This window comes from Oryza glaberrima, chromosome 12 (assembly GCF_000147395.1).
Source record: "Oryza glaberrima chromosome 12, OglaRS2, whole genome shotgun sequence".
NCBI classification, from domain to species: Eukaryota; Viridiplantae; Streptophyta; class Magnoliopsida; order Poales; family Poaceae; genus Oryza; species Oryza glaberrima.
Genome location: NC_068337.1, coordinates 2,929,831 through 2,948,507, shown reverse-complemented (window position 1 = coordinate 2,948,507; position 18,677 = coordinate 2,929,831). Strand labels below are relative to the sequence as shown.

The window sequence follows — 18,677 nt, the reverse complement described above, 5'->3', positions numbered from 1 at the left end:
CCACAAACATAAAACAAAAAAAATGATACTAATAAACATGAGAAAAATTCATATTGTGAACCTAAAAAAGAAACAACTCCTAAGAACAATCATTAAAAAGTTCCCCCAGAAAAGGACTTTTCATCCGTTTTTTTCCCTTTTTCCATTTTCCTCTAGAATAGGGTTTGACAAAATTCAATCAAATGCTAAATTTATACCACAAAAACATAAAACATAAATTGATACTAATAACATGAGAAAAAAAATCATATTGTGAACCTAAAAAAGAAACTACTCCTAATAACAATCATTAAAAAGTTGCCCAAAAAAAAGGGCTTTTCAATTTTCATATATTTTATTTTTCCATTTCCCTCTAGAATAGTGTCCCTCCTTCCTCTAGCCACCACTCCTACTAAAACCCGGAATTTCCCTCCTTTCGTCTCCTCCCCCACTTTTCCCTCGTTTTTCCCCCCTCTTCTGCCGCCAAAAAATTCCTCAGATCCAAACCCTAGCGCTCGCCGCGCCGCGCCGCGATCCTCCCCCTCCCGATCCCCCCCCATGGCGGCCGCCGGCGCCGGCTCCAGCGAGGTCGCCGCGCGGGTGCTGCTCCAGCGCTACCAGCCGTTCGCGCCGCCGCCGGGCGAGTACCACCAGTTCGGCTCCGGTGGCGCCGCCGCCGCCGCCGCCGGGGACATGACGGAGGCCGTGTTCATCCGGACGCCAGTGAGTCCCTCCCGGGGGGGTTGACACTGTGGAAAACCTTGTTTACTACTCGTTTCAGTTGTTCGATTTGGACGAACGCTCGCGGGCTGTGGTCCCCCACCCGTCTCGCCGGCGGCGAGGAGAGGCGTGAGTTTGTCTGCGCTGCCGTGGCGGTAGCTGGGATGTAGTAGCAATGCTGCAGAGGTGACGGGGTAGATTTGGTTGGGCGAGCGAGCTGGGTGGATGGATGGGGTATGGGTGGTTTCTTGCTGCGGCGGAGGGAAAAAAATTTTGGTTGAATTTTGCCCGCCTCGGTGGGTTGCCGCGTAATTCTGCAGAGAGATTTGATAATTCTTCTGTGTTTCTGATGTTCCCGGATGGGGTTGGTCAGATGGGGACGCTTCGCTGAGGTTTTTGTTGAATCTGTTGCTAGGTAGGTTGGAATAATTCCGTGGAACTCGTTAACACCGTTCTTATAAAATTGGATTTCACTTATTACTCATTGAAGGGCTGCTTTGGGGAAGATGAGGGTTTTTTTGTAGTTAAGTGATGCCGCGCAAAGCTGAACTAGTTTGATAGTCCACGGCGAATGGTCTGGTGATTCTTGTACTCATGGATTGATGTAGTGTGAGCCATTTTGGAAGGCCCTTGTTGGTCCTTCATGTTAAACTGAATGATTTAATCAAGCGCTGCCTAAATTTTACGGTGAGGAGGGGATTCAATAACCACCTTACTTCCAAATGTGACTGATATGTTGTTTTCTCGTTCATCTTTAAAATAGGGGAAATGGGTACAAGTTCTGAAGGGGAATTTTTGACATTGTTGCACTTGTCATGTGGGCATGTAGGTAAATTTCGCTCATGGAAGCTTATAGGACCATGGATCAGTATGGTTTCCTATGTACTGTCTTATAATAGTGAGACATAATGTTGCTGAAATTCTGCGATAGCTGATAGTCATGCTTCCATCTCTTGCAGAGGGTTAATTAAGCTTAAAATGTAAAATTACTAAACACTGTCCTAGCAACCAATTCTAGCTCATGCCTGTATGTTATTCAAGCGCTTGTTTGAAAACCTCAAGCGCTCCACAACTTTATAAATTTTATTGTGTCTATGTCACAATTTTCAATCTTTGGCTTGCTACCTAATGCATTGTTAGAAGAAGCATGGAATTTGAATTTGTCAGAGTATTGACTCCATTGTTTTCAACCAATAATCTATTATAATTTCTTAATTCAGGAAGCAGTTCTCATATTAATTAACTTTACCAGGATCCATTGGTAACAGTTACCCTTCTGAAAACTTCTGTTTCTGAGTTAAATTTCTTTCATATGGCTCTCTTCCCCTTAGCTTGAATCCTCGTGAAGTAATGCGTAAATGCAAATAAGACTTCTGGCGTCAGACGAATACAGTTTATGGAATTTGCTATTGTGATTCTTCTTAGGTTGCTTTTTTTTTTGTTGTTGAACAGAACACTTCAGACAACCTTGTCCTGTAACACGTACAACTTAGCGCCTTTTGAAAGTATACTGAGACATCTTCCTGCAATATTTTGCCTGCTCATAATCTGACAACAATATTTTGTTTGTAGTTAAAGCGGAAACATGACAGAGAAGAGAATGAAGCTGCTGAATCAAATGACTGGATGATGAGCCCTGGATACACTAATCCAGCAGGCAGCCCAGTTCCAACACCGCTTTCAGGAAAAGGTTCAAAAGCTTTTGCCAAATCAAAAGCTGCAAAAGGCCAGAAATCTTGTCCCCAGACCCCTTTGTGCGCTAGTGAGTACTGCACATTCAGTCAGGAGTTAGCATGAGCCCATGAATCATCGTTATCACGGGAAAAGTTACTCATGTTAACCCCATCCTCTTTGCCAGGTTCTCCAGGCAATCCGGTTACACCTGTTGGTGGCTGCCGATATGATAGCTCCCTAGGTAAGAAGAGTAACTCATATTTTAACTGATGTTCTCGTTTGGGTTTTGAGGTTTGATCGGTAGGTTCTTTACTTATTTATGCCATTTATCGGTATTGTCTTTCAGGGCTATTGACAAAAAAGTTCCTAAACTTGCTAAAGGGTGCACCTGGCGGCATAGTTGATTTGAATAATGCCGCAGAAACACTGGAGGTTAATATTTCCTTCTGTTTTTTTCTCATATCCTGTTTGCTAACACGCCTTTATTTTGTCAAGCTTATATGTATGTAAAATGTTTTGCAGGTACAAAAAAGGCGTATATATGACATCACTAATGTCCTTGAAGGGATAGGGCTGATAGAAAAGAAGCTCAAGAACAATATCCGTTGGAAGTAATATATTCTCTTTATATCCATATCTGTAAATTGCATTTTATGGGTATCACATGCTCTATGTCTCCTTTTTCAGAGGAATTGATGACTCTCGACCAGGAGAAGTTAGTGATGATATGTCCATCTTACAGGTATCATGCTTTTGTTATATCCTATTATTGTTACTACAATTATTAAATATTGCTTCTGATTGAAAACATGTTCTGGGGAAGCAGGTGCTTAACTAATGATATATTTGTCACCCACAGGCTGATATTGAAGCCCTCTCACTGCAGGAGCACAGCGTAGATCAACAAATAAGGTTGATGAACAGTTAGTTAGAGTTCCTGGTGTGATTCTTTGATTCTTTCACTAAGCATGTTGTTCGAATGTTTCTTGCAGTGAAATGCGAGATAAGTTAAGAGGACTCACAGAAGATGAAAATAACCAAAAGTAATTATCTCCTTTTTTCTCTCAAAAGTAGCTATCAGTACAACATAATTACCTAAGATGTGTTGACTACAATGTAAGCTTAAGATCTGTTTTTGCTTCTCTCTTCCTACAGGTGGCTATATGTTACTGAAGATGACATCAAGTCTTTGCCCTGCTTCCAGGTTGTCTATTTTGAACTCTAGTAATTGTTAGATGATCCTGTTGTTTTTTTTATGAGCAAGTAAATTACCAATACTTTACTGTAATTTGCAGAATCAGACACTGATCGCAATCAAAGCGCCTCATGGTACAACTTTGGAGGTCCCAGATCCTGATGAAGTGAGTTGTAACATGTATTCTGTGTTCAGGACCTTGGGTGGATGTTACATTTTGTTAATGGAGGTGTATTCCTTCGTGCAGGTGAATGATTATCCACAGAGGAGATATAGGATTGTTCTAAGGAGTACTATGGGTCCAATAGATGTCTACCTAGTTAGGTATATGCTTATCTACTTGAACTACTTGTACATCTATGTTATGATCATAGCTTCACAATGTAGAGCTCTAACTTAGCATGAAGACTAATGCCATTATTTATTTATTTTTAGTCAATTTGAGGAGATGAGTGGCATGGAGACTCCTCCAAGGACTGTGCAGCCAGTAAGCATGGATTCTCTAGAGAATCCCAGGACGCCATTGGCTGCAGAACCCAACAAAGCTGCAGAGTCACAGCCAAATATTCAAGATGGGCTGCTAATGCCTTCTGATGCTCCTTCTAGTTCACAGGATATTGGCGGGATGATGAAGATTGTCCCTTCAGAACTTGATGTAAGTTTTACTTCCTTGCGTAACTGTTGGCATGATATTTCAACCTGAATTGATCTGTCTAGGATTCTGTTTTTTTTTTGTGCTCTTTCACTTTATTGCTGAACTTAAGTACCTCTTACTTTGTGCCTCAGTTTACCTGATGTGTTTCTCTCATTATGCACGTAGAACCACTTCGCAGCAACTTCACTATGCCACTTTCATTTTTAAGGCTCACTATATCACTTTCTATTTCCGTCTTGTCTTCTCTGTGCACTCTATAGCATTTCCCACTTCTACCATCTGTTCATTGATAATTTGACCTGCAAAGAATCTGATCTTGTTACTGATCGATCATCACATAGATGAATTGCAGTCTCCATTTTCCCTTTAGGAAGAAAATAACAGTTTAATGAATATTTACTTTTTATGCTACCTCGTAGAGAGTACCAAGCTATGGACAGTATTAGAAAAACATTATGCTCAAAAGAATTCCAATAAAAATGGAAGTAAACTAAAGAATCCTTTCTTATTTTTCCAGGACATACCTTTTAGGCTTTTGTATTGCATTTGTGTTCCTTTGAAATTTATATAGCTGTTTACTCCCTGGTACAAGTTCTTAATTATGTGACAACCCATTTTTGATTTGCAGACCGATGCAGACTACTGGCTCTTATCAGATGCCGGGGTTAGCATTACCGACATGTGGAAGACAGCACGTATCCTTTTTCAAACAGTCTATCACTCATGCATTTTGCCATTTTGGTTATCCTCTATAATAATGTAGCATATCATACCTTATTTTGATGTGAAATTGCTAAAACCCTAACTCGAGAACACAGCAGAGGTGGAGTGGGAAGGAATCGAGAAATTCAATGCAGAGGACTTCCTGGAGGTTAGCACGCCTCGGCAGCAGGATAAACCATCCTCTGACATTATGGATGGAGACTCCTGCATAAGCTGAAAACCTGGAAACAGTGGAAGTACCATCCAAATACCTGGGAAATGTCTGTTTCTTGGCATGGGCTACTGGTGACCACGTGAAAACCGTAGAAGAGGTTCAGGGAATGGCTGTAAGCCTGTGATGATGTACAGATGGCAAACAGACAGCTTCCTGGATCAAGAAGGCATCACAACGTCCTGATCATTCAGGTCTTGACTGGCAAGATGAACGAATCCTAAAGCTGAATTTGTGGTTCCTGTGAGTTGTATGTTGTATCTCACAACAAAAAGGAGCGTACAGCTAGGTTTAAGCTAGACAGTGCTGCAAGCTCCGGGACTAAAATTATTCAGGATTCAGGAAGCGCTGTAAAACTTGAAGCTGACTCTGTTGTACTATAAATTTTTCGTATTCTTGATGGTATCTATTAAAAATCACTGGTGCCATCCTGAAATGGACTGATGCAGTGAAGTAGTAGGTAGCTTTACATATGACAACTTGACAAGTCTGTTTTCAGTGTCTTGCTGGATCAGCCTTCCATTGGCCATTGCTGGGCAATCACCTGTAACATTTCGTTCTCTTTCATTTTCGAAGGGTCTTGTGATGTATCCTTGGCCTGATTTTTTTTCTTTATAATACTCCCTCCGATCCAACAAAAAGATTATAAGTTGGACATGTTTTTAGAAAAATTCAACGTTTACAACTTTTGATTAGTTATTAAGTTAACAATATATATATATTAAGTGCCATACATGCAGTTAACTAGATTTGTATTTTAAGCGTGCTTTCATATGATGTTAATTTTGTAGTTGTTGATAATATATTGTAGAAAACAAATTATTGGTCAACATATAATATTGGGGTAATATGCCTCTTACTTTGGGATGGAAGGAATACTAAATAGTATCACTGGATAATATCTTCTGATGTGTTCTTTGCGGCTTTGAGTTATGAGCTAATTACCCCGTTTCATTTTCTTGCTTGTCACATCTCCCACAGTTTGACTATTATTTCCTTGCTGTCCATTGTTTTATTCACAAGTTATCTTAAATATTAAAATGAGTCACTGTCATTGTCGAATATTATCTCCTATCTTTTGCAGAGTACTCGTAAATAGCACACCACATCAGTACCACGTCAAGAGACTTATCTACTTGCTTGGAGCTTGACTACTTGAAGGTTATGTCTCACTTTACCCTACTACTGTTGCTTTTTTTTTTTTGAGAAAAAGAATAAAACTTTGCTGCTACTATCTTACTGGTTTCTACTACTAGCAAAATTATATTATCCTCTTCATTTTTTGAGCAGGCAGATTCTGTTACCCTTCTAATAACCAATCATTAAGCTATTAACTGGTAGCACATGGAGTGAACTAACCTGCTGTCTTAACTCTCAACAACGATGTGTCAAGTACTAGTTGATCACTAGAGAGAAGAAATTCCCTGAAAAAGTATGTAATGAAACAGATATGACTATACTTGTGCATTGTGCATGTCGATTCAGGTAGCCAAATGATGACAAAAGCTTAGCCGATTAGCCTGAAAGTCTGTGCATTGTGCTGTGTGGCGTTCTTTCATGAAGAGCAGGTACAATAGTAGGTTATAAGCCAGCTATAAACATATTTTAAAGAGATAAAGGAAGAGAGAGAAGAGCAGCGGGCTACAGATCTGTAGCCAGCTGCAGCACGGGTTCCAAAATGTAATGTGTGTATGACAGGTGGGACCAAGTATTAATAGTATAGTAAGTAACTATTGTATGAATTGGCTATTATATTGGCTATAGATGATTTGGAGCTAGTAGTGGGCTGCACTATTGACCTTGCTCTAATGGGGCAAGCTTTTTTTTCCCTTTTTTTTTCCATATGATGGAAAACACAAGTCTTTTGGAAAATCTTGAGCTTTGATTGCACTTAGCAGACAGGAATGGCCGGCCAACAATATTTGTTGCATCCAAAATGGCCGGCCAACACAAAGTTTTTTTTTGGTTAAATTCAGTACACAGAGTTTTTAATTTCTTCTGGAAAATAAGTAGTATTTCAGTAGATCAATTGTGGAAATTAAACCTCTCTGTCATCACATTGTCATATGATTGATCAAAGCAAGCAATGGAATGGGCAAGAGAATATGATCCAGCTAGCACTGGTCTTGATTTGTCTCATCATCAAGAGAGTATTTGACCTTATGAATAATGGTACAGTCCACTTGGGCCCCAATTTTTTAATCCAAAAAATCTGCAGGTATAATATGACTTTAAAGTGAATCCTACTTGTCCCGATAGGGGGGAATTTATGCAATTTGCATCACTTGACCCAACTAATCCTAGTAGATGTCCAAATCCAAAGGAGTTAATAGTAGTTTCTTGCACATTTACTACTTTTTGAGTGCTTAAGCCTTATCTAACTATCTAGTTGAAAGTATTTACATCATTAGGAGGCAACTAGCTAAGATTCCAATGTGGAATGCTGAGTTGGATTGATGCTGACTAGGTCCCATTCCCAGGGCCTACATGAGTGAACACGAACAAGAAAAAGTTGACGTTGTGATGTGAGATTGTGAGTCCATGAGCAAAAATTCTGCTGAATTAAATTAGGGCCACATCTCCATTCCGACCACAATTTCTCATTACCCACGTGACACCGCGTCTGGCGCGCCACTTGTCTCGATCATGGCCATTCGATTTCTCGAGGACGGTTGGTGATAGCTAGAAATATATGTATTTGAATTATTCTTTACGACGTTTTTTTTTTCGACGCGCGATACACAACACTGAGGTTGACTCTTCGATTTGTTTTTATTTTATTCACGTGTAGAATTCCCCTCAATTTCATTCTTGTGTCCTGGTGTATTGTTAATACTAAATACTCGCTTGTGGCTACACTTTTCTTATTGTGGTATTCACAAAACAATTGGTATGGACGGTCACGCAAAATAGAGTATGGATGGCAGACAGGTTGGAAAAAAGAGGATGGCAAAACCAAAAGATTTGCCCACTTTGCTACACTGTTGACCAATCGATCTTACAGCTCCTGGCCAAATATAGACTCACAAAGAGGATATGGGTAGAAATCCAGAGATGGACCGGGACTGACCTCCAGATGGACAGTTGGGAAAACTGTCACTTAGTCGAACAGTGGTGGACCCTCGTAGTGGAGTCCCCAAGCACCCCGCGCAGGCCCCTCAGGACCCTGGTGATTTTAATCTCGTGGGAAATCTGGTGCGAATGAAACACAAGAATATTCCGCAACAATGCATCTGCGCCGTCTTTAATTTTAGCAAAGATCAAGGAGGAAGAAAGAGCCTGGGTCAAAGCAGGGGCTGCAATTCTACAGGAGTTTAGAATTTTGGGAGATATCACTTAATACCTGCCTTTTTGTTCTTCTATTTTGCGGGTTATTGCTTTTTTTTTTTGGCTAACCCTGTATATATCTCGCTTTATTTTTCTCCTGCTCTATTAATATATACAAGGCAAAACTTTTGCCTTCTTTAAAAAAAAAACAGTCAGTATACATGCACACGACACACACTCAAAAACAAATGAGAGGAAAAAGAAGAAGAAAAGGTTGTAACATCATTTGCTATGACAAGTGTTGTTTCAGTTAGTAGCCAGCAATTCTTTATGCCACACAGGCCACATATATATCTATTCAGTTGCAATTTGTCCCTTGCAAAGAAAGTGGCCATACCTTTTCTCCCTGTATTGTAAAGAAATGAATACTTTTACAAGAGAAACAAAATGAAGAAACTGACCACACACTCTATTAGCATTACTCGCTTCGGACGGAAATACTTGTCGTTTCAGACCATGCAAATGATTTCCACCTAGTTCTTTTTTGTTGTTGAAAAAGATAGATAATTTCGGCCGAAGAGAGTGTTATTTTTCATATGTTCCCCTGCATTTTCCTTATTGGAACATATGAAACATGCACAACACCATTAATGATCCTATAGTAAAAACAATAGCCGGAAATAAACATTTTCTCTCGGTGAATATGTTACAAAATAAGCGTTCTCTTTTTTCTTAATGAATGTAATGTATCTAGGCTATGTATCTGGACGAGGACTCATCCAAGTTTAAGTACATATATCTTGCATCTTTATTTATAAACGGAGGTAGTATATTTACAATCTTACCCATACATTTCCTTCTTGCAACATATGAACCATGTACTACACCATTGGATCAAGGCCGGAGCGGTGCAGCTAACAGAGCTCATACCTTCAGGAGAGTAGTCTCCCCTATTTCCCTTTTCTGGGTCCGCCTGGCGGTTTCTCCCTGGACCATGTAAATATTCTTTGTCATGTTTTACTCCTTCTGTATCAATATAAAAGCAGCAAATCTTTTCCCTTTTTTTTTTAAAAAAGAAGTGTACTACACCATTAGTGATCTTACAGTACAAACGAAATAAACATATTCTCTCAGTGAGTATTTTACAAAATTCACATTTTCTTCCTCTTAGTGAATATAAGTATACAAGGGACCCGAGCAATGTGAATCTAGGAAAGTTTTAAACCATGGGCAAATCCTATTATATTAACTATTTGCTATAAAAGTTTGTTTACAGTTCATGAAAAAAAAAAGCACTTAAATTCTATTAGATATCCCGTGTTACGAGTCATCGGACAATGCGAGTTATCAGACAATGGATACCGTTGCCCGCTAGATCCGACCTATGCATCCGGATAAGTATTGTCTAGGTACATAATCTGTCAGATCCTTTTCATTTATGAACAGAGAGCTGGTATATTTGTCATATGTCACTTAAGAACAGATTATCTAGCATAATAATCAAGATAGTACAAATGACAGCTGGAAATTCTCACTGGCTGTGCAATTAAGCGGAAGAAACCAAAGCTTTCACAGCAAAAAACCAGCGGAGAAACACCTTGTTTTTAAGGCAGCCGTGGCGTTGATGACGTGGACGCCCCCAATTATTGCCCCCGGGGCCCACCTCCACCACCCATCCATCTGACAAGCCGTTTCGGGTGCACTCGCTTCCCCCCAAATTTATTATATTCTCACATTAAAATCCACCCAAAATTATTTCCTCTCGGTCACTGACATGTGGGCCCGGGGTGATTTTCCCGAATTTTTTTGGAGACGTTATATAGTACACTCTCTCAGCGAAGTCTCTTCTCTCTCTCCTCTAGTAGTTTAATTCCCAGGTCGTCGTGGTTTCTCTCTCCTCGCGATGCCAGCTGCCGCCGCCGCCGCCGCCACCGGGATGACGGAGTCGTCGTCGCCGTCGTCGTCTCCCTCCCCGCCGAGGAAGTTCCGGCGTGTGCGGTCTCCGCTGGCGAACGGCGGCGCGGCGGGTGACTTCGAGCTGCGGCACTGGCGCACGCCGCCGAAGCGGGCGCGTTCATCGGCGGCGCCGCCGTGGGCGCCGCCGGAGATCGAGATCCCCTGCGGCGGAGGAGAGGCGGCGGGGAGGGGAGGAGGGTACACGAGCCTCCGGGACATCCTGATGTCGCCGGGGTACGCGGCGTCGTGCTCGCCCGCGGCGTGCGGCGGCGGCGGCAGCTGCGGCGACATACACATGATACGCCACCCGCTGGTGAAGCACGCGGCGTACGCCTACCTGCAGATGACGCCGTCGGCGAGGGACGACCCCGGGCGCCGCCACCGCCGGCGCTGGCGCGGCCCGCTCTGCCGCCTCCTCCTCGGCTGCCTCAGCTTCATCGGCGCGCTCTTCCGGCCATGATCGACGACGACTTCTCCCCCTCCGCCTCCGGCGACATGCATGATCGATCGACGGCGAGCCGTGCGGTTACTTGCTAATCGCGCACACTTGATTATTCCTCTCCCATTCTTCTCTCATTTTCTAGTCTATGTGTGATTAGACTATTTTTCTTTCTTAATTACAAACTTTAGAGGATTTGCTTGCGTTGGAATTTTTGTAAATAACTTGCTAGGATTAGTCTCAAAGAGGAGGAGATGATAGCAACAAAGAGAGATGTTTGATTGCATGGTAACAGAAGCAGATTAGTTAGCCTGAGCTCAACTTAATATTTCTTGATTTTTTTTCTCTCTCTCTTTTTTTTTTTTGAGTGATGAGCTCATGATTGATCCAATAATGTCAAGGATATGAGAACACCAAGCATGTGAAGAAGTAGGAGAAGAAAAGGTTAAAATGATTGGGGAAAAATAAAGAGAAACGATTTAATTTCTATCACCAAAGCATATACAACATGCTTTCATCATGGACACATCTGTTTCATTTCACATTGGATATACTGCTGAATTTTTCTATGTACCCAATCTCAATCTCTTCTCTCTCTCTTTTTTTTTCTTTGATGAATCATTCTATGTACAGCAATCATCATCATCATCTTCTAAAACTGTTTGTAAGAGTCGCTGGATCTTCTTCTCTAATAGTAATTCTTGCCATTCTGCGCTCCTCGCCGGGGCCTGGGGTTGATGGTTGCCTTGAGAACTTCGGCGACGGCGGCGGCTTCGGGGTTGCTCTCGAAGAGGGACTCCTGCGGTGGCCGCGGCGGCGACGGTGGCCGGCGTTTGGTCGCGAAGGGGCTCCAGCCGCCGGACTTCTTGTTGCGCTGCTGCATATGGAAACAGAGAGGGATCAGAACCATTGTCAATGTATGTTATACTGCTTGTGTTTCAGATCGTCTCCAGACTCCAGTGTGCATCTCATTTTTTCATTCGTTGTGATTCGTGCACATGTGGGGAAGCACATGTCCGTATGGTGGACACGTTGGTTTGTGTTGATGCAGCTTTGTCGGAGCTCGACTTGAGCTTTTTATATACAGGACCATCGTAAGATCATATAGGCACACAACCACCAATTGTCACCCGCGACCAATTTGACATGGCATGTGCTGATTAGTTATTAGTGTAATATTAATTCCTCACGTATTCTCTCTTGAAAAAAGAATAGGTAGGGGTAGACCCAGGCCGACCCATAAGTATTAGTTGACTCACTTTATCTAAATTCTAGATTTTACTTACTTGTGGGTCATCAGGTAGAAATTGTCCCCTAAAATATCCCATATGTTTACTAGGAATATATGTTACTGAATGTTGGCTTCTATAGTTTGCACTCAAGGGGTTCAGGGCATTGGAATAGTGGAGTCCTGGTTTGATAGAACATACTACTACATCCGTCCTAAAATATAGCAACTTTTAATTACAAATCCGGACACATGGTTGTCCAGATTTATAGCTAAAAATACTTATATTTAGTACGGAGGGAGTATTAAGAATGAATGGAACATCCATGCAAAACAGGAGATAGCAACATTTGCAAGGCAGGTGTTGTAACATGACAGAAATCAGACAAGTTTTGGTTATGTGGAAGGGAATGAGTGCATTTGCATGGTTGGCCCTTTGGCTCTTGAGCAGACATTACCCCACGTTTCCTGCGGGGTGGTTTTTCTTCCCTACAACACTGCAGGCTGCAGCAGCTGGTTGAGCATCACTGTCCTGGTAAGGCCCAATTGAGCGAAAGCAGCGAGTGCTGACAAGGGCAGGGGCCGCACGGGCGAGCCATGAACTTAAATTGGGATTGGGATTTGGGAAGAAGGAACAGGTCCCTGGCATATGAATGGATGGACGGATTGGATAATGCTCCTGTCTGCTTGTCACTGTGGGGGCAATGAGAGGGAAACAAAGGGGGATGAGTGGTTTTTGCAGAGGGTTGGAGGAGACCACCATAAATGGTAACACTTTGTTTTGGCGCATGGTGAAGTTTCTCCAGATGGGAAGAGCAGCTGGTATCATGGTTTATGGAAAAGATGAGATTGGCTGAAGAAATGTGAGAACAGTTGGTCATGGTTTATGGAAAAGAAGAGTTTGCTGACTAATTGTATTTTGAGGATTCTGATCACCGGAGTGCATAGCTATGTTCTTAAGAGTAAGAAAGCAACTTCGAATAATTTGTAGTCCTTTTGAGACAAACCATATGGTAAACAAAAACACTTTTCTGATGTTAAGAGTATTAATTTCTGGTAGTAAATAAAAGTTCTTCAATTGTGTTACTTTGGTTATGAAAGATACAGAATGCCTGATTCAATATAAAGTAAAAAACGACCTATTCAGTTCCTGACAGCATATACTAAGTCTGGACTTTCTGGTAATATCTGATGCTGACATCTGATATTAAAATAAGTCTCAGTATTTTTTAAATTAAAATTTGACCAAGAAGAAATCAACCAGTGCTTTGTGCATAGAAAATTCTTTTAGAATAAATATTATCCTATTCACAGGTACTTTATGTTGTGTTATGGACAGGAGATGAACATACATTAAGAATAGACTGATTTACATGAGAAAATGCATGTTAAAAGTTTTTTCAGTATAACCAAATCCATGAACTCATAAAAACTTAGCTAAAAGGAGGAAATAAGGTTCTCTAAACTTATGTAACAGAACTAGCTCATGCAGAAAAAAAAAATGGAGGATAAAAGCCTGAAAAGATGAAAATGTGTCATTTAAGTGCATGCTATGTTGACAGGTAAAAATGGCATTACCTCTTGATTGGATCCCTCAGGTTTATCAGAGACAACATAGCGCAGGACATCCATGAAGAAAGCTGTCCCCTTGTCGGCAAAGTTCTTCATGTAGAAGCTAAGTAGCTGCCCAGATTTCGCCCTCAGATGCAGTAACCTCTGTTCTATGTTTGGTTCATATTGCATTACAATGGGCCGAAGGAAGGTATCATATACAACATCACTTCCCTGCAGAAGCATTTAAATTCAGACGGGTGTTACTGACGAAAATGTACATGTGGATTTTTGATCGAAAAGTGAATGCACAACGGGATTTAAAGAGATATCAAAGCTCAGAAACAGTGTACTTTGTTACCTTTGTTTTGGGATACCACAGGTAAACAAAGAAAGCTAGCTTAATTTCTCCATACATTGGCATCCTGGAATGCATATAATAGTACACATGCATAAGCAAGAAATCTATAACACAGGAAGTTTTTTTTAAAAAAAATAAAATCAGAGGAGAACTGAACTAACCATGAGATGAGGCTCTCAAAGGCTATTACCATGGCCACAATAATCCTGCCAACATTCACAGACAAGACATTAACTGTTAGCCTATTGGATACTTGAACCTCAAACAAATTTAAAGTAAACAAATTCTTGTTCATAGAGCTGAAAACTAGCAGTATTAACCCTGTATGCTGATGTGGTACATAACCTAACAACCCTCACAACCCCATGAATTCCACACAAAAAAAAAGGTAGAAAGACGTAGTGGTCAATCTACTATGTTAGCGCAACTTTTAACTGTTTAGTTCAGTACTGGAAACTTAAGCACTCTGTCAACTTCTGTTTGATGCCCAAAGCGCAACTGGTCAGTGAATGTTTAAAGTCTCTTCTTTGCTGTACCACTGCATTTACTAAAATGCCATTCAAGCAAACGAAAAATTGAAACTCGACAAGATATTTTCTCTGAAAATGTTGCGGTATATATACCCTTGCCAATTTAGCATGCGATGAGTATCATTACCTATCACCACACTAAAATATCATGAAAGAAATCACCCATATCAAGTTTTGTTGTAATATCACATGCCAATGATGCCTTCTCTATCCCAAACCAGAATAGGATCTACAGATATGTTATAAACATAGTTGACTACAATCTCCAACAACCTCTTGAATTAAATGATTCATGCAAACATTTTATGGAAAGCCATGCTGTTCCAACAAATAGAATGTAAGAACTAATAAACCATTGGCTAGTACTGAAAGTCAAATGGAGGCACAAGAAAACTAATTACTGATACCTACTGAGTTAGTTTTCAAAAAATAAAAAAGATACCTACTGAGTCAACTCTTAACAAAACAATAATAGTCAAATGGGGGCACAAGAAAACTCAAAATTAGCCAGGCATAGCATATTCTCATGTGCATATCAATAACTCTCTCTCTGTGTTCTGAACATTAGTCTGCAATCGAAAGGGGCCTTCTTATTCTGTTTGTATATTTCTTTATGGTAAGGAGAGAGCCTCAAACATGTGTTAGGTAATCACATAAAAAATATTGCAATAAACGACTTTTCCACAGAGGGATTGAAGTCAATGGTACACTTTGAATTGGTCTACAGATCAGTCAATTCAGCAGAATAAAATGAATACAATTGCATATCAGAACCTTCCATATTTTAGTCAGTCGTTGAAATAGACCAGGCATGCTTATTTCTTGGATCATATAGGTAAAATAGCATATGAGTAATAATGCGTCTGTTTTACAAAAAAATCAATCATCTTATGTCAGCAACAGCAAAAAGAATAACTAGGTGCTCAACCATATTGACATTGTTAAATAAGCCAAGGGATTTGATGAACCAAAAATTTGTCGCAGAAAATGAGATGTGACCATTCAACTAGTAATCACTACTAGCATACATCCCAAGTATAAAAAACAAGAACAAAGAACCCTGTTTCAAGTTTAGTAACATCTATAAAACTAACAGACGAGGTGTTTGTATTGTACACACATAATCCTAAAACATTTCTTCAACACATATATCTGAAGTGCAAACATGCAGGTGGATTGAAATAACAGATGAATGACGAGAAACAATATAAAATGCTTGAATACCAGCGACAGTTTCTTTTAGGAACATAAGGAAGGGATCAAGGGACTAGCAACAACCAAACTAAATTAGCAAGAAACCTTAGAAATATTTAAGTTTTCATGTCCAATTGATGCATTATTACTACTAAAAACTATCAATTGGAGTGGAGACATGGACCATCATTCAGTTCTGGAATTTAAAACTTTCAGGCTAAGGTGTCAGAAATACTTCATTTCTTATCAAAATTCCATAAGGTTTAGGGTCAATTAATTATTAAAGAAGGTGCTCAATGAAGGAATTTCCTAATACTCTTATATATTATGCTATATGGTAAAGACGTAAAGTAGTGACTACTGATTCTGTTGAGAATCAGATTCAATAAGTTGATGAATAATCAATCAGAGTCATTAGTAAGATACCTGCTTTCTTCACTACAATGATAGGGAACAGGACAGTAGGTCTAGGTTAAAAATAAACATATTTATGCTTCTGAGGCCAATAATCCTTTCAACAGAATGCATAAAATGTCCAGCCCTACAATTTTGGATAGTTCTAGACTTGAATGGCTGAAACCTGAAAGCCTAAAATGTTCCAAAGGGAATGTGGTGCAAAAGGGACTTGGAATATTCTTCTCCAATTGGAATGGCAATAAACAAACTTTGGTGAAAAAATAAAACAGTTCAAACGGAAACAAGCAAATTAAACCAGGATAACAATAACTAATTGCTAAAATCAGAAATGATGTGAGTCAGTTCAAACTTGTAGCAATAATGTTGGAATTTCTTTCCCGCCCTCACTAGCAACCAATTGTCTATGTCTACAATTATATATAGATGGTCCATGGACATCCTATTTTTCTTGAAATTAACTTAATGGTGCAAAATTGCAGAGCGAACTCAATTTGACTGCAGGTCTTCATATCATGCAGAGGAAAATGAATCAGAATATCTCATTCCATGCCAATCCAGAGCATTGATTCAGGATAAGCATATCAACAAATACTAATATACCGCAGTTTCATTGCCTCTTCTAAGATAGAAGCCAACGAACTGGAAATGGAACGAAAACAACTTCCAATTTTCCGTGGAAAAAAAAAGCATAGAACTGCCAATCTAATCCATCAAAATTATAAAAGTTAAAGAGGAATTAGAAAGCCCCTCTTGATTGATACTAAACTATATGTACATGGCATTATGGTCATACCATCATTCACCTAACATCCAATTATTAAGAGAACACAAAATAACTAAACACATCTACTAACATTTAGAGAAAAAAACTAAAGGGAAGAGACTGCAGGAAACAGAAAAGTTGGCGGAGTATATCATTGCGCATGAACTTTTAGCTAAGATACACATAAAAATACCATCCATCTTACGAAGCAAAAGGCTAAAGGTAAGAAGGGATTAAAGTTGACATGATGGTATATCACAGAAAATCATGCTATCCAAGTTTGCATCTCACTCCACATCAAAAGGGTTAAAAAAAAAAGAAAGACTAAAGCTATTCACAGCGCGATTGAAAGGTGAACCCATCAGAGAAAAAAAAAAGCAGTAGTAACAGAAGCGAGAGGAGGAGATCGAGGATGGAGAAGGGGTTTACCAGTACTGGCACCAGAAGCGGAGCATGTGGGCGTCGTTGGGGCGCGCCTCCACCGTCTTGAAGCACTCGAACGCCGGCATCGCGTACCCGAACAGCAGCCTGCACCACCACCGACGAATCCCAAACCAAAAACCCAACCAAAAAAAAAAAAACGGAGCACGGAATCAGCAAACCACACGCAACGAAGACGAACAAGAGGAAAACCACCACACACCCGTTCGCCCATTGATAGATGGCCAGGAAGAACCATGAATCGAGAGAGAGAGAGAGAGAGAGGCAGAGAGTGCGACTCACAGCAGGATCCTGGAGAGGAGCTCCCCCAACATCTCGCCGGACCGGAATGCGGCTTGCCTTCACCGGCGGCGGGATCCGCCCGGAGAAGAGGAGGAAGCGAAGCGGAGGCGAGGCGGGGAAGGGAGAAATGGAGGAAGGGTGGAAGGAAGCGGTTGCTTCGCTTTGGAGAGACGATGACTCGCGGAGGCGGAGGAAGAAATTTGGAAGACGCGACCGGGTCGGAGTTGAGTTTCGCCGAGCCGAGCCGTTCGCTTCGACTCGGTCGGTGTCCGGTCCTCAGGCCTCCCTCGGGTCGCACCTGGTGGGGCCCACCTCGCGCACTTTGCCGTTGCCGTTGGGGGTGGCGTCCACGGGAGTATATATCTGAGTATGATCTGGTGGGGTCAGGGATAGGGGGATGCAGGTGGGGCCCACGGGATTGTGGCGTACTACTTGGCGTGTGGGTAAGGCGCTGGTTGGTTGTTTCTTTTTTTTTTTGTTCTTCCGATGCTTCTGTGGCCCCGCGTGTTGTGTGTCCGTTCAACGGAGGAAACCGGCTCACGGTGGCAGCTTACCGTATGCTTTGACTTTGCTACGACTAGGATAAATAAACTTTGTTTATGTGGCTTTTTTCCCCTAATCTCTACTTTTAGATACTATTCTATAATAATATATAATAATAAAGAGATGACGCCATTGTAAGACTGAATTATGGTTTAATATTTGCTAGGTACGACGTAAATAAATTTCACACATAGAGCAATGTAACGAGTTCTTAATATTTATGTGTTTTGATGGCATTTTTATTTTAATGGGGATTTTAGGCCTACTTAGGAACTATTGTCTTCCCCGTTTTAATGTAAAGATGGATGCTATGTTATCATGTTATGTGTGGTTGAACTATAGTTTTTTTTTTACCTCACTCTGTTCATCCTGCCATACCAATTAATTGAATGTGCTGGTATATCATGACATACTAAGCACCACCCCAAGTCAACTCTTATATGTGCTTCAATGTAAAAGATATAGCTATATTATTGCCTAGCCACAGATATCTTATTAAAACATTCAATTAAATGCAAATATTGTACACTCTGATATGCACTCCCTCA

General features: G+C 40.7%; 3 protein-coding genes across 4 annotated transcripts; 2 read left to right on the top strand and 1 right to left on the bottom strand.

Moving 5' to 3' along the window:
• Nucleotides 1-415: 415 nt before the first annotated feature.
• On the top strand, nt 416-5,838 carry LOC127757781 (transcription factor E2FA-like). Its single transcript, XM_052283356.1, has 14 exons — nt 416-702; nt 2,272-2,461; nt 2,558-2,614; nt 2,720-2,805; nt 2,896-2,984; nt 3,061-3,115; nt 3,233-3,285; nt 3,366-3,416; nt 3,529-3,577; nt 3,669-3,734; nt 3,816-3,892; nt 4,004-4,223; nt 4,852-4,918; nt 5,042-5,838. The coding sequence occupies exons 1-14, from the start codon at nt 538-540 to the stop codon at nt 5,161-5,163; spliced, it is 1,347 nt and encodes a 448-aa protein (XP_052139316.1). The 5' UTR covers nt 416-537; the 3' UTR covers nt 5,164-5,838.
• Nucleotides 5,839-10,272: 4,434 nt separating this feature from the next.
• On the top strand, nt 10,273-11,140 carry LOC127758012 (uncharacterized). Its single transcript, XM_052283610.1, has one exon. It carries the CDS (start codon nt 10,328-10,330, stop codon nt 10,838-10,840), a length of 513 nt encoding a protein of 170 aa, XP_052139570.1. The 5' UTR covers nt 10,273-10,327; the 3' UTR covers nt 10,841-11,140.
• A 233-nt stretch (nt 11,141-11,373) lies between these two features.
• On the bottom strand, nt 11,374-17,808 carry LOC127758010 (putative HVA22-like protein g). 2 transcript variants are annotated; one of them, XM_052283609.1, is made up of 6 exons: nt 17,587-17,808; nt 17,293-17,391; nt 14,121-14,165; nt 13,960-14,023; nt 13,626-13,832; nt 11,374-11,693 (listed from the first exon to the last, which is right to left on the bottom strand). In XM_052283609.1, the coding sequence occupies exons 1-6, from the start codon at nt 17,616-17,618 to the stop codon at nt 11,508-11,510; spliced, it is 633 nt and encodes a 210-aa protein (XP_052139569.1). In that variant the 5' UTR covers nt 17,619-17,808; the 3' UTR covers nt 11,374-11,507. The 2 variants fall into 2 exon arrangements, with proteins under 2 accessions (XP_052139569.1, XP_052139568.1); XM_052283608.1 differs by having other exon boundaries at nt 11,374-11,696; nt 17,587-17,798.
• Between the last annotated feature and the right edge of the window lie 869 nt (nt 17,809-18,677).

Excerpts from the sequence above, each read along its gene's own strand:
- LOC127758010 (XM_052283608.1), bottom strand. The coding sequence starts at position 17,618 with ATGTTGGGGGAGCTCCTCTCCAGGATCCTGCT. Across the intron at positions 14,024-14,120 it reads TTTGAGAGCCTCATCTCATG|GATGCCAATGTATGGAGAAA; the intron begins GTTAGTTCAGTT and ends TATGCATTCCAG. Across the intron at positions 13,833-13,959 it reads TGTGGTATCCCAAAACAAAG|GGAAGTGATGTTGTATATGA; the intron begins GTAACAAAGTAC and ends ATGCTTCTGCAG.
- LOC127757781 (XM_052283356.1), top strand. The coding sequence starts at position 538 with ATGGCGGCCGCCGGCGCCGGCTCCAGCGAGGTCGCCGCGCGGGTGCTG. Across the intron at positions 2,462-2,557 it reads CCAGACCCCTTTGTGCGCTA|GTTCTCCAGGCAATCCGGTT; the intron begins GTGAGTACTGCA and ends CCTCTTTGCCAG. Across the intron at positions 2,806-2,895 it reads ATGCCGCAGAAACACTGGAG|GTACAAAAAAGGCGTATATA; the intron begins GTTAATATTTCC and ends AATGTTTTGCAG.
- LOC127758012 (XM_052283610.1), top strand. The coding sequence starts at position 10,328 with ATGCCAGCTGCCGCCGCCGCCGCCGCCACCGGGATGACGGAGTCGTCG.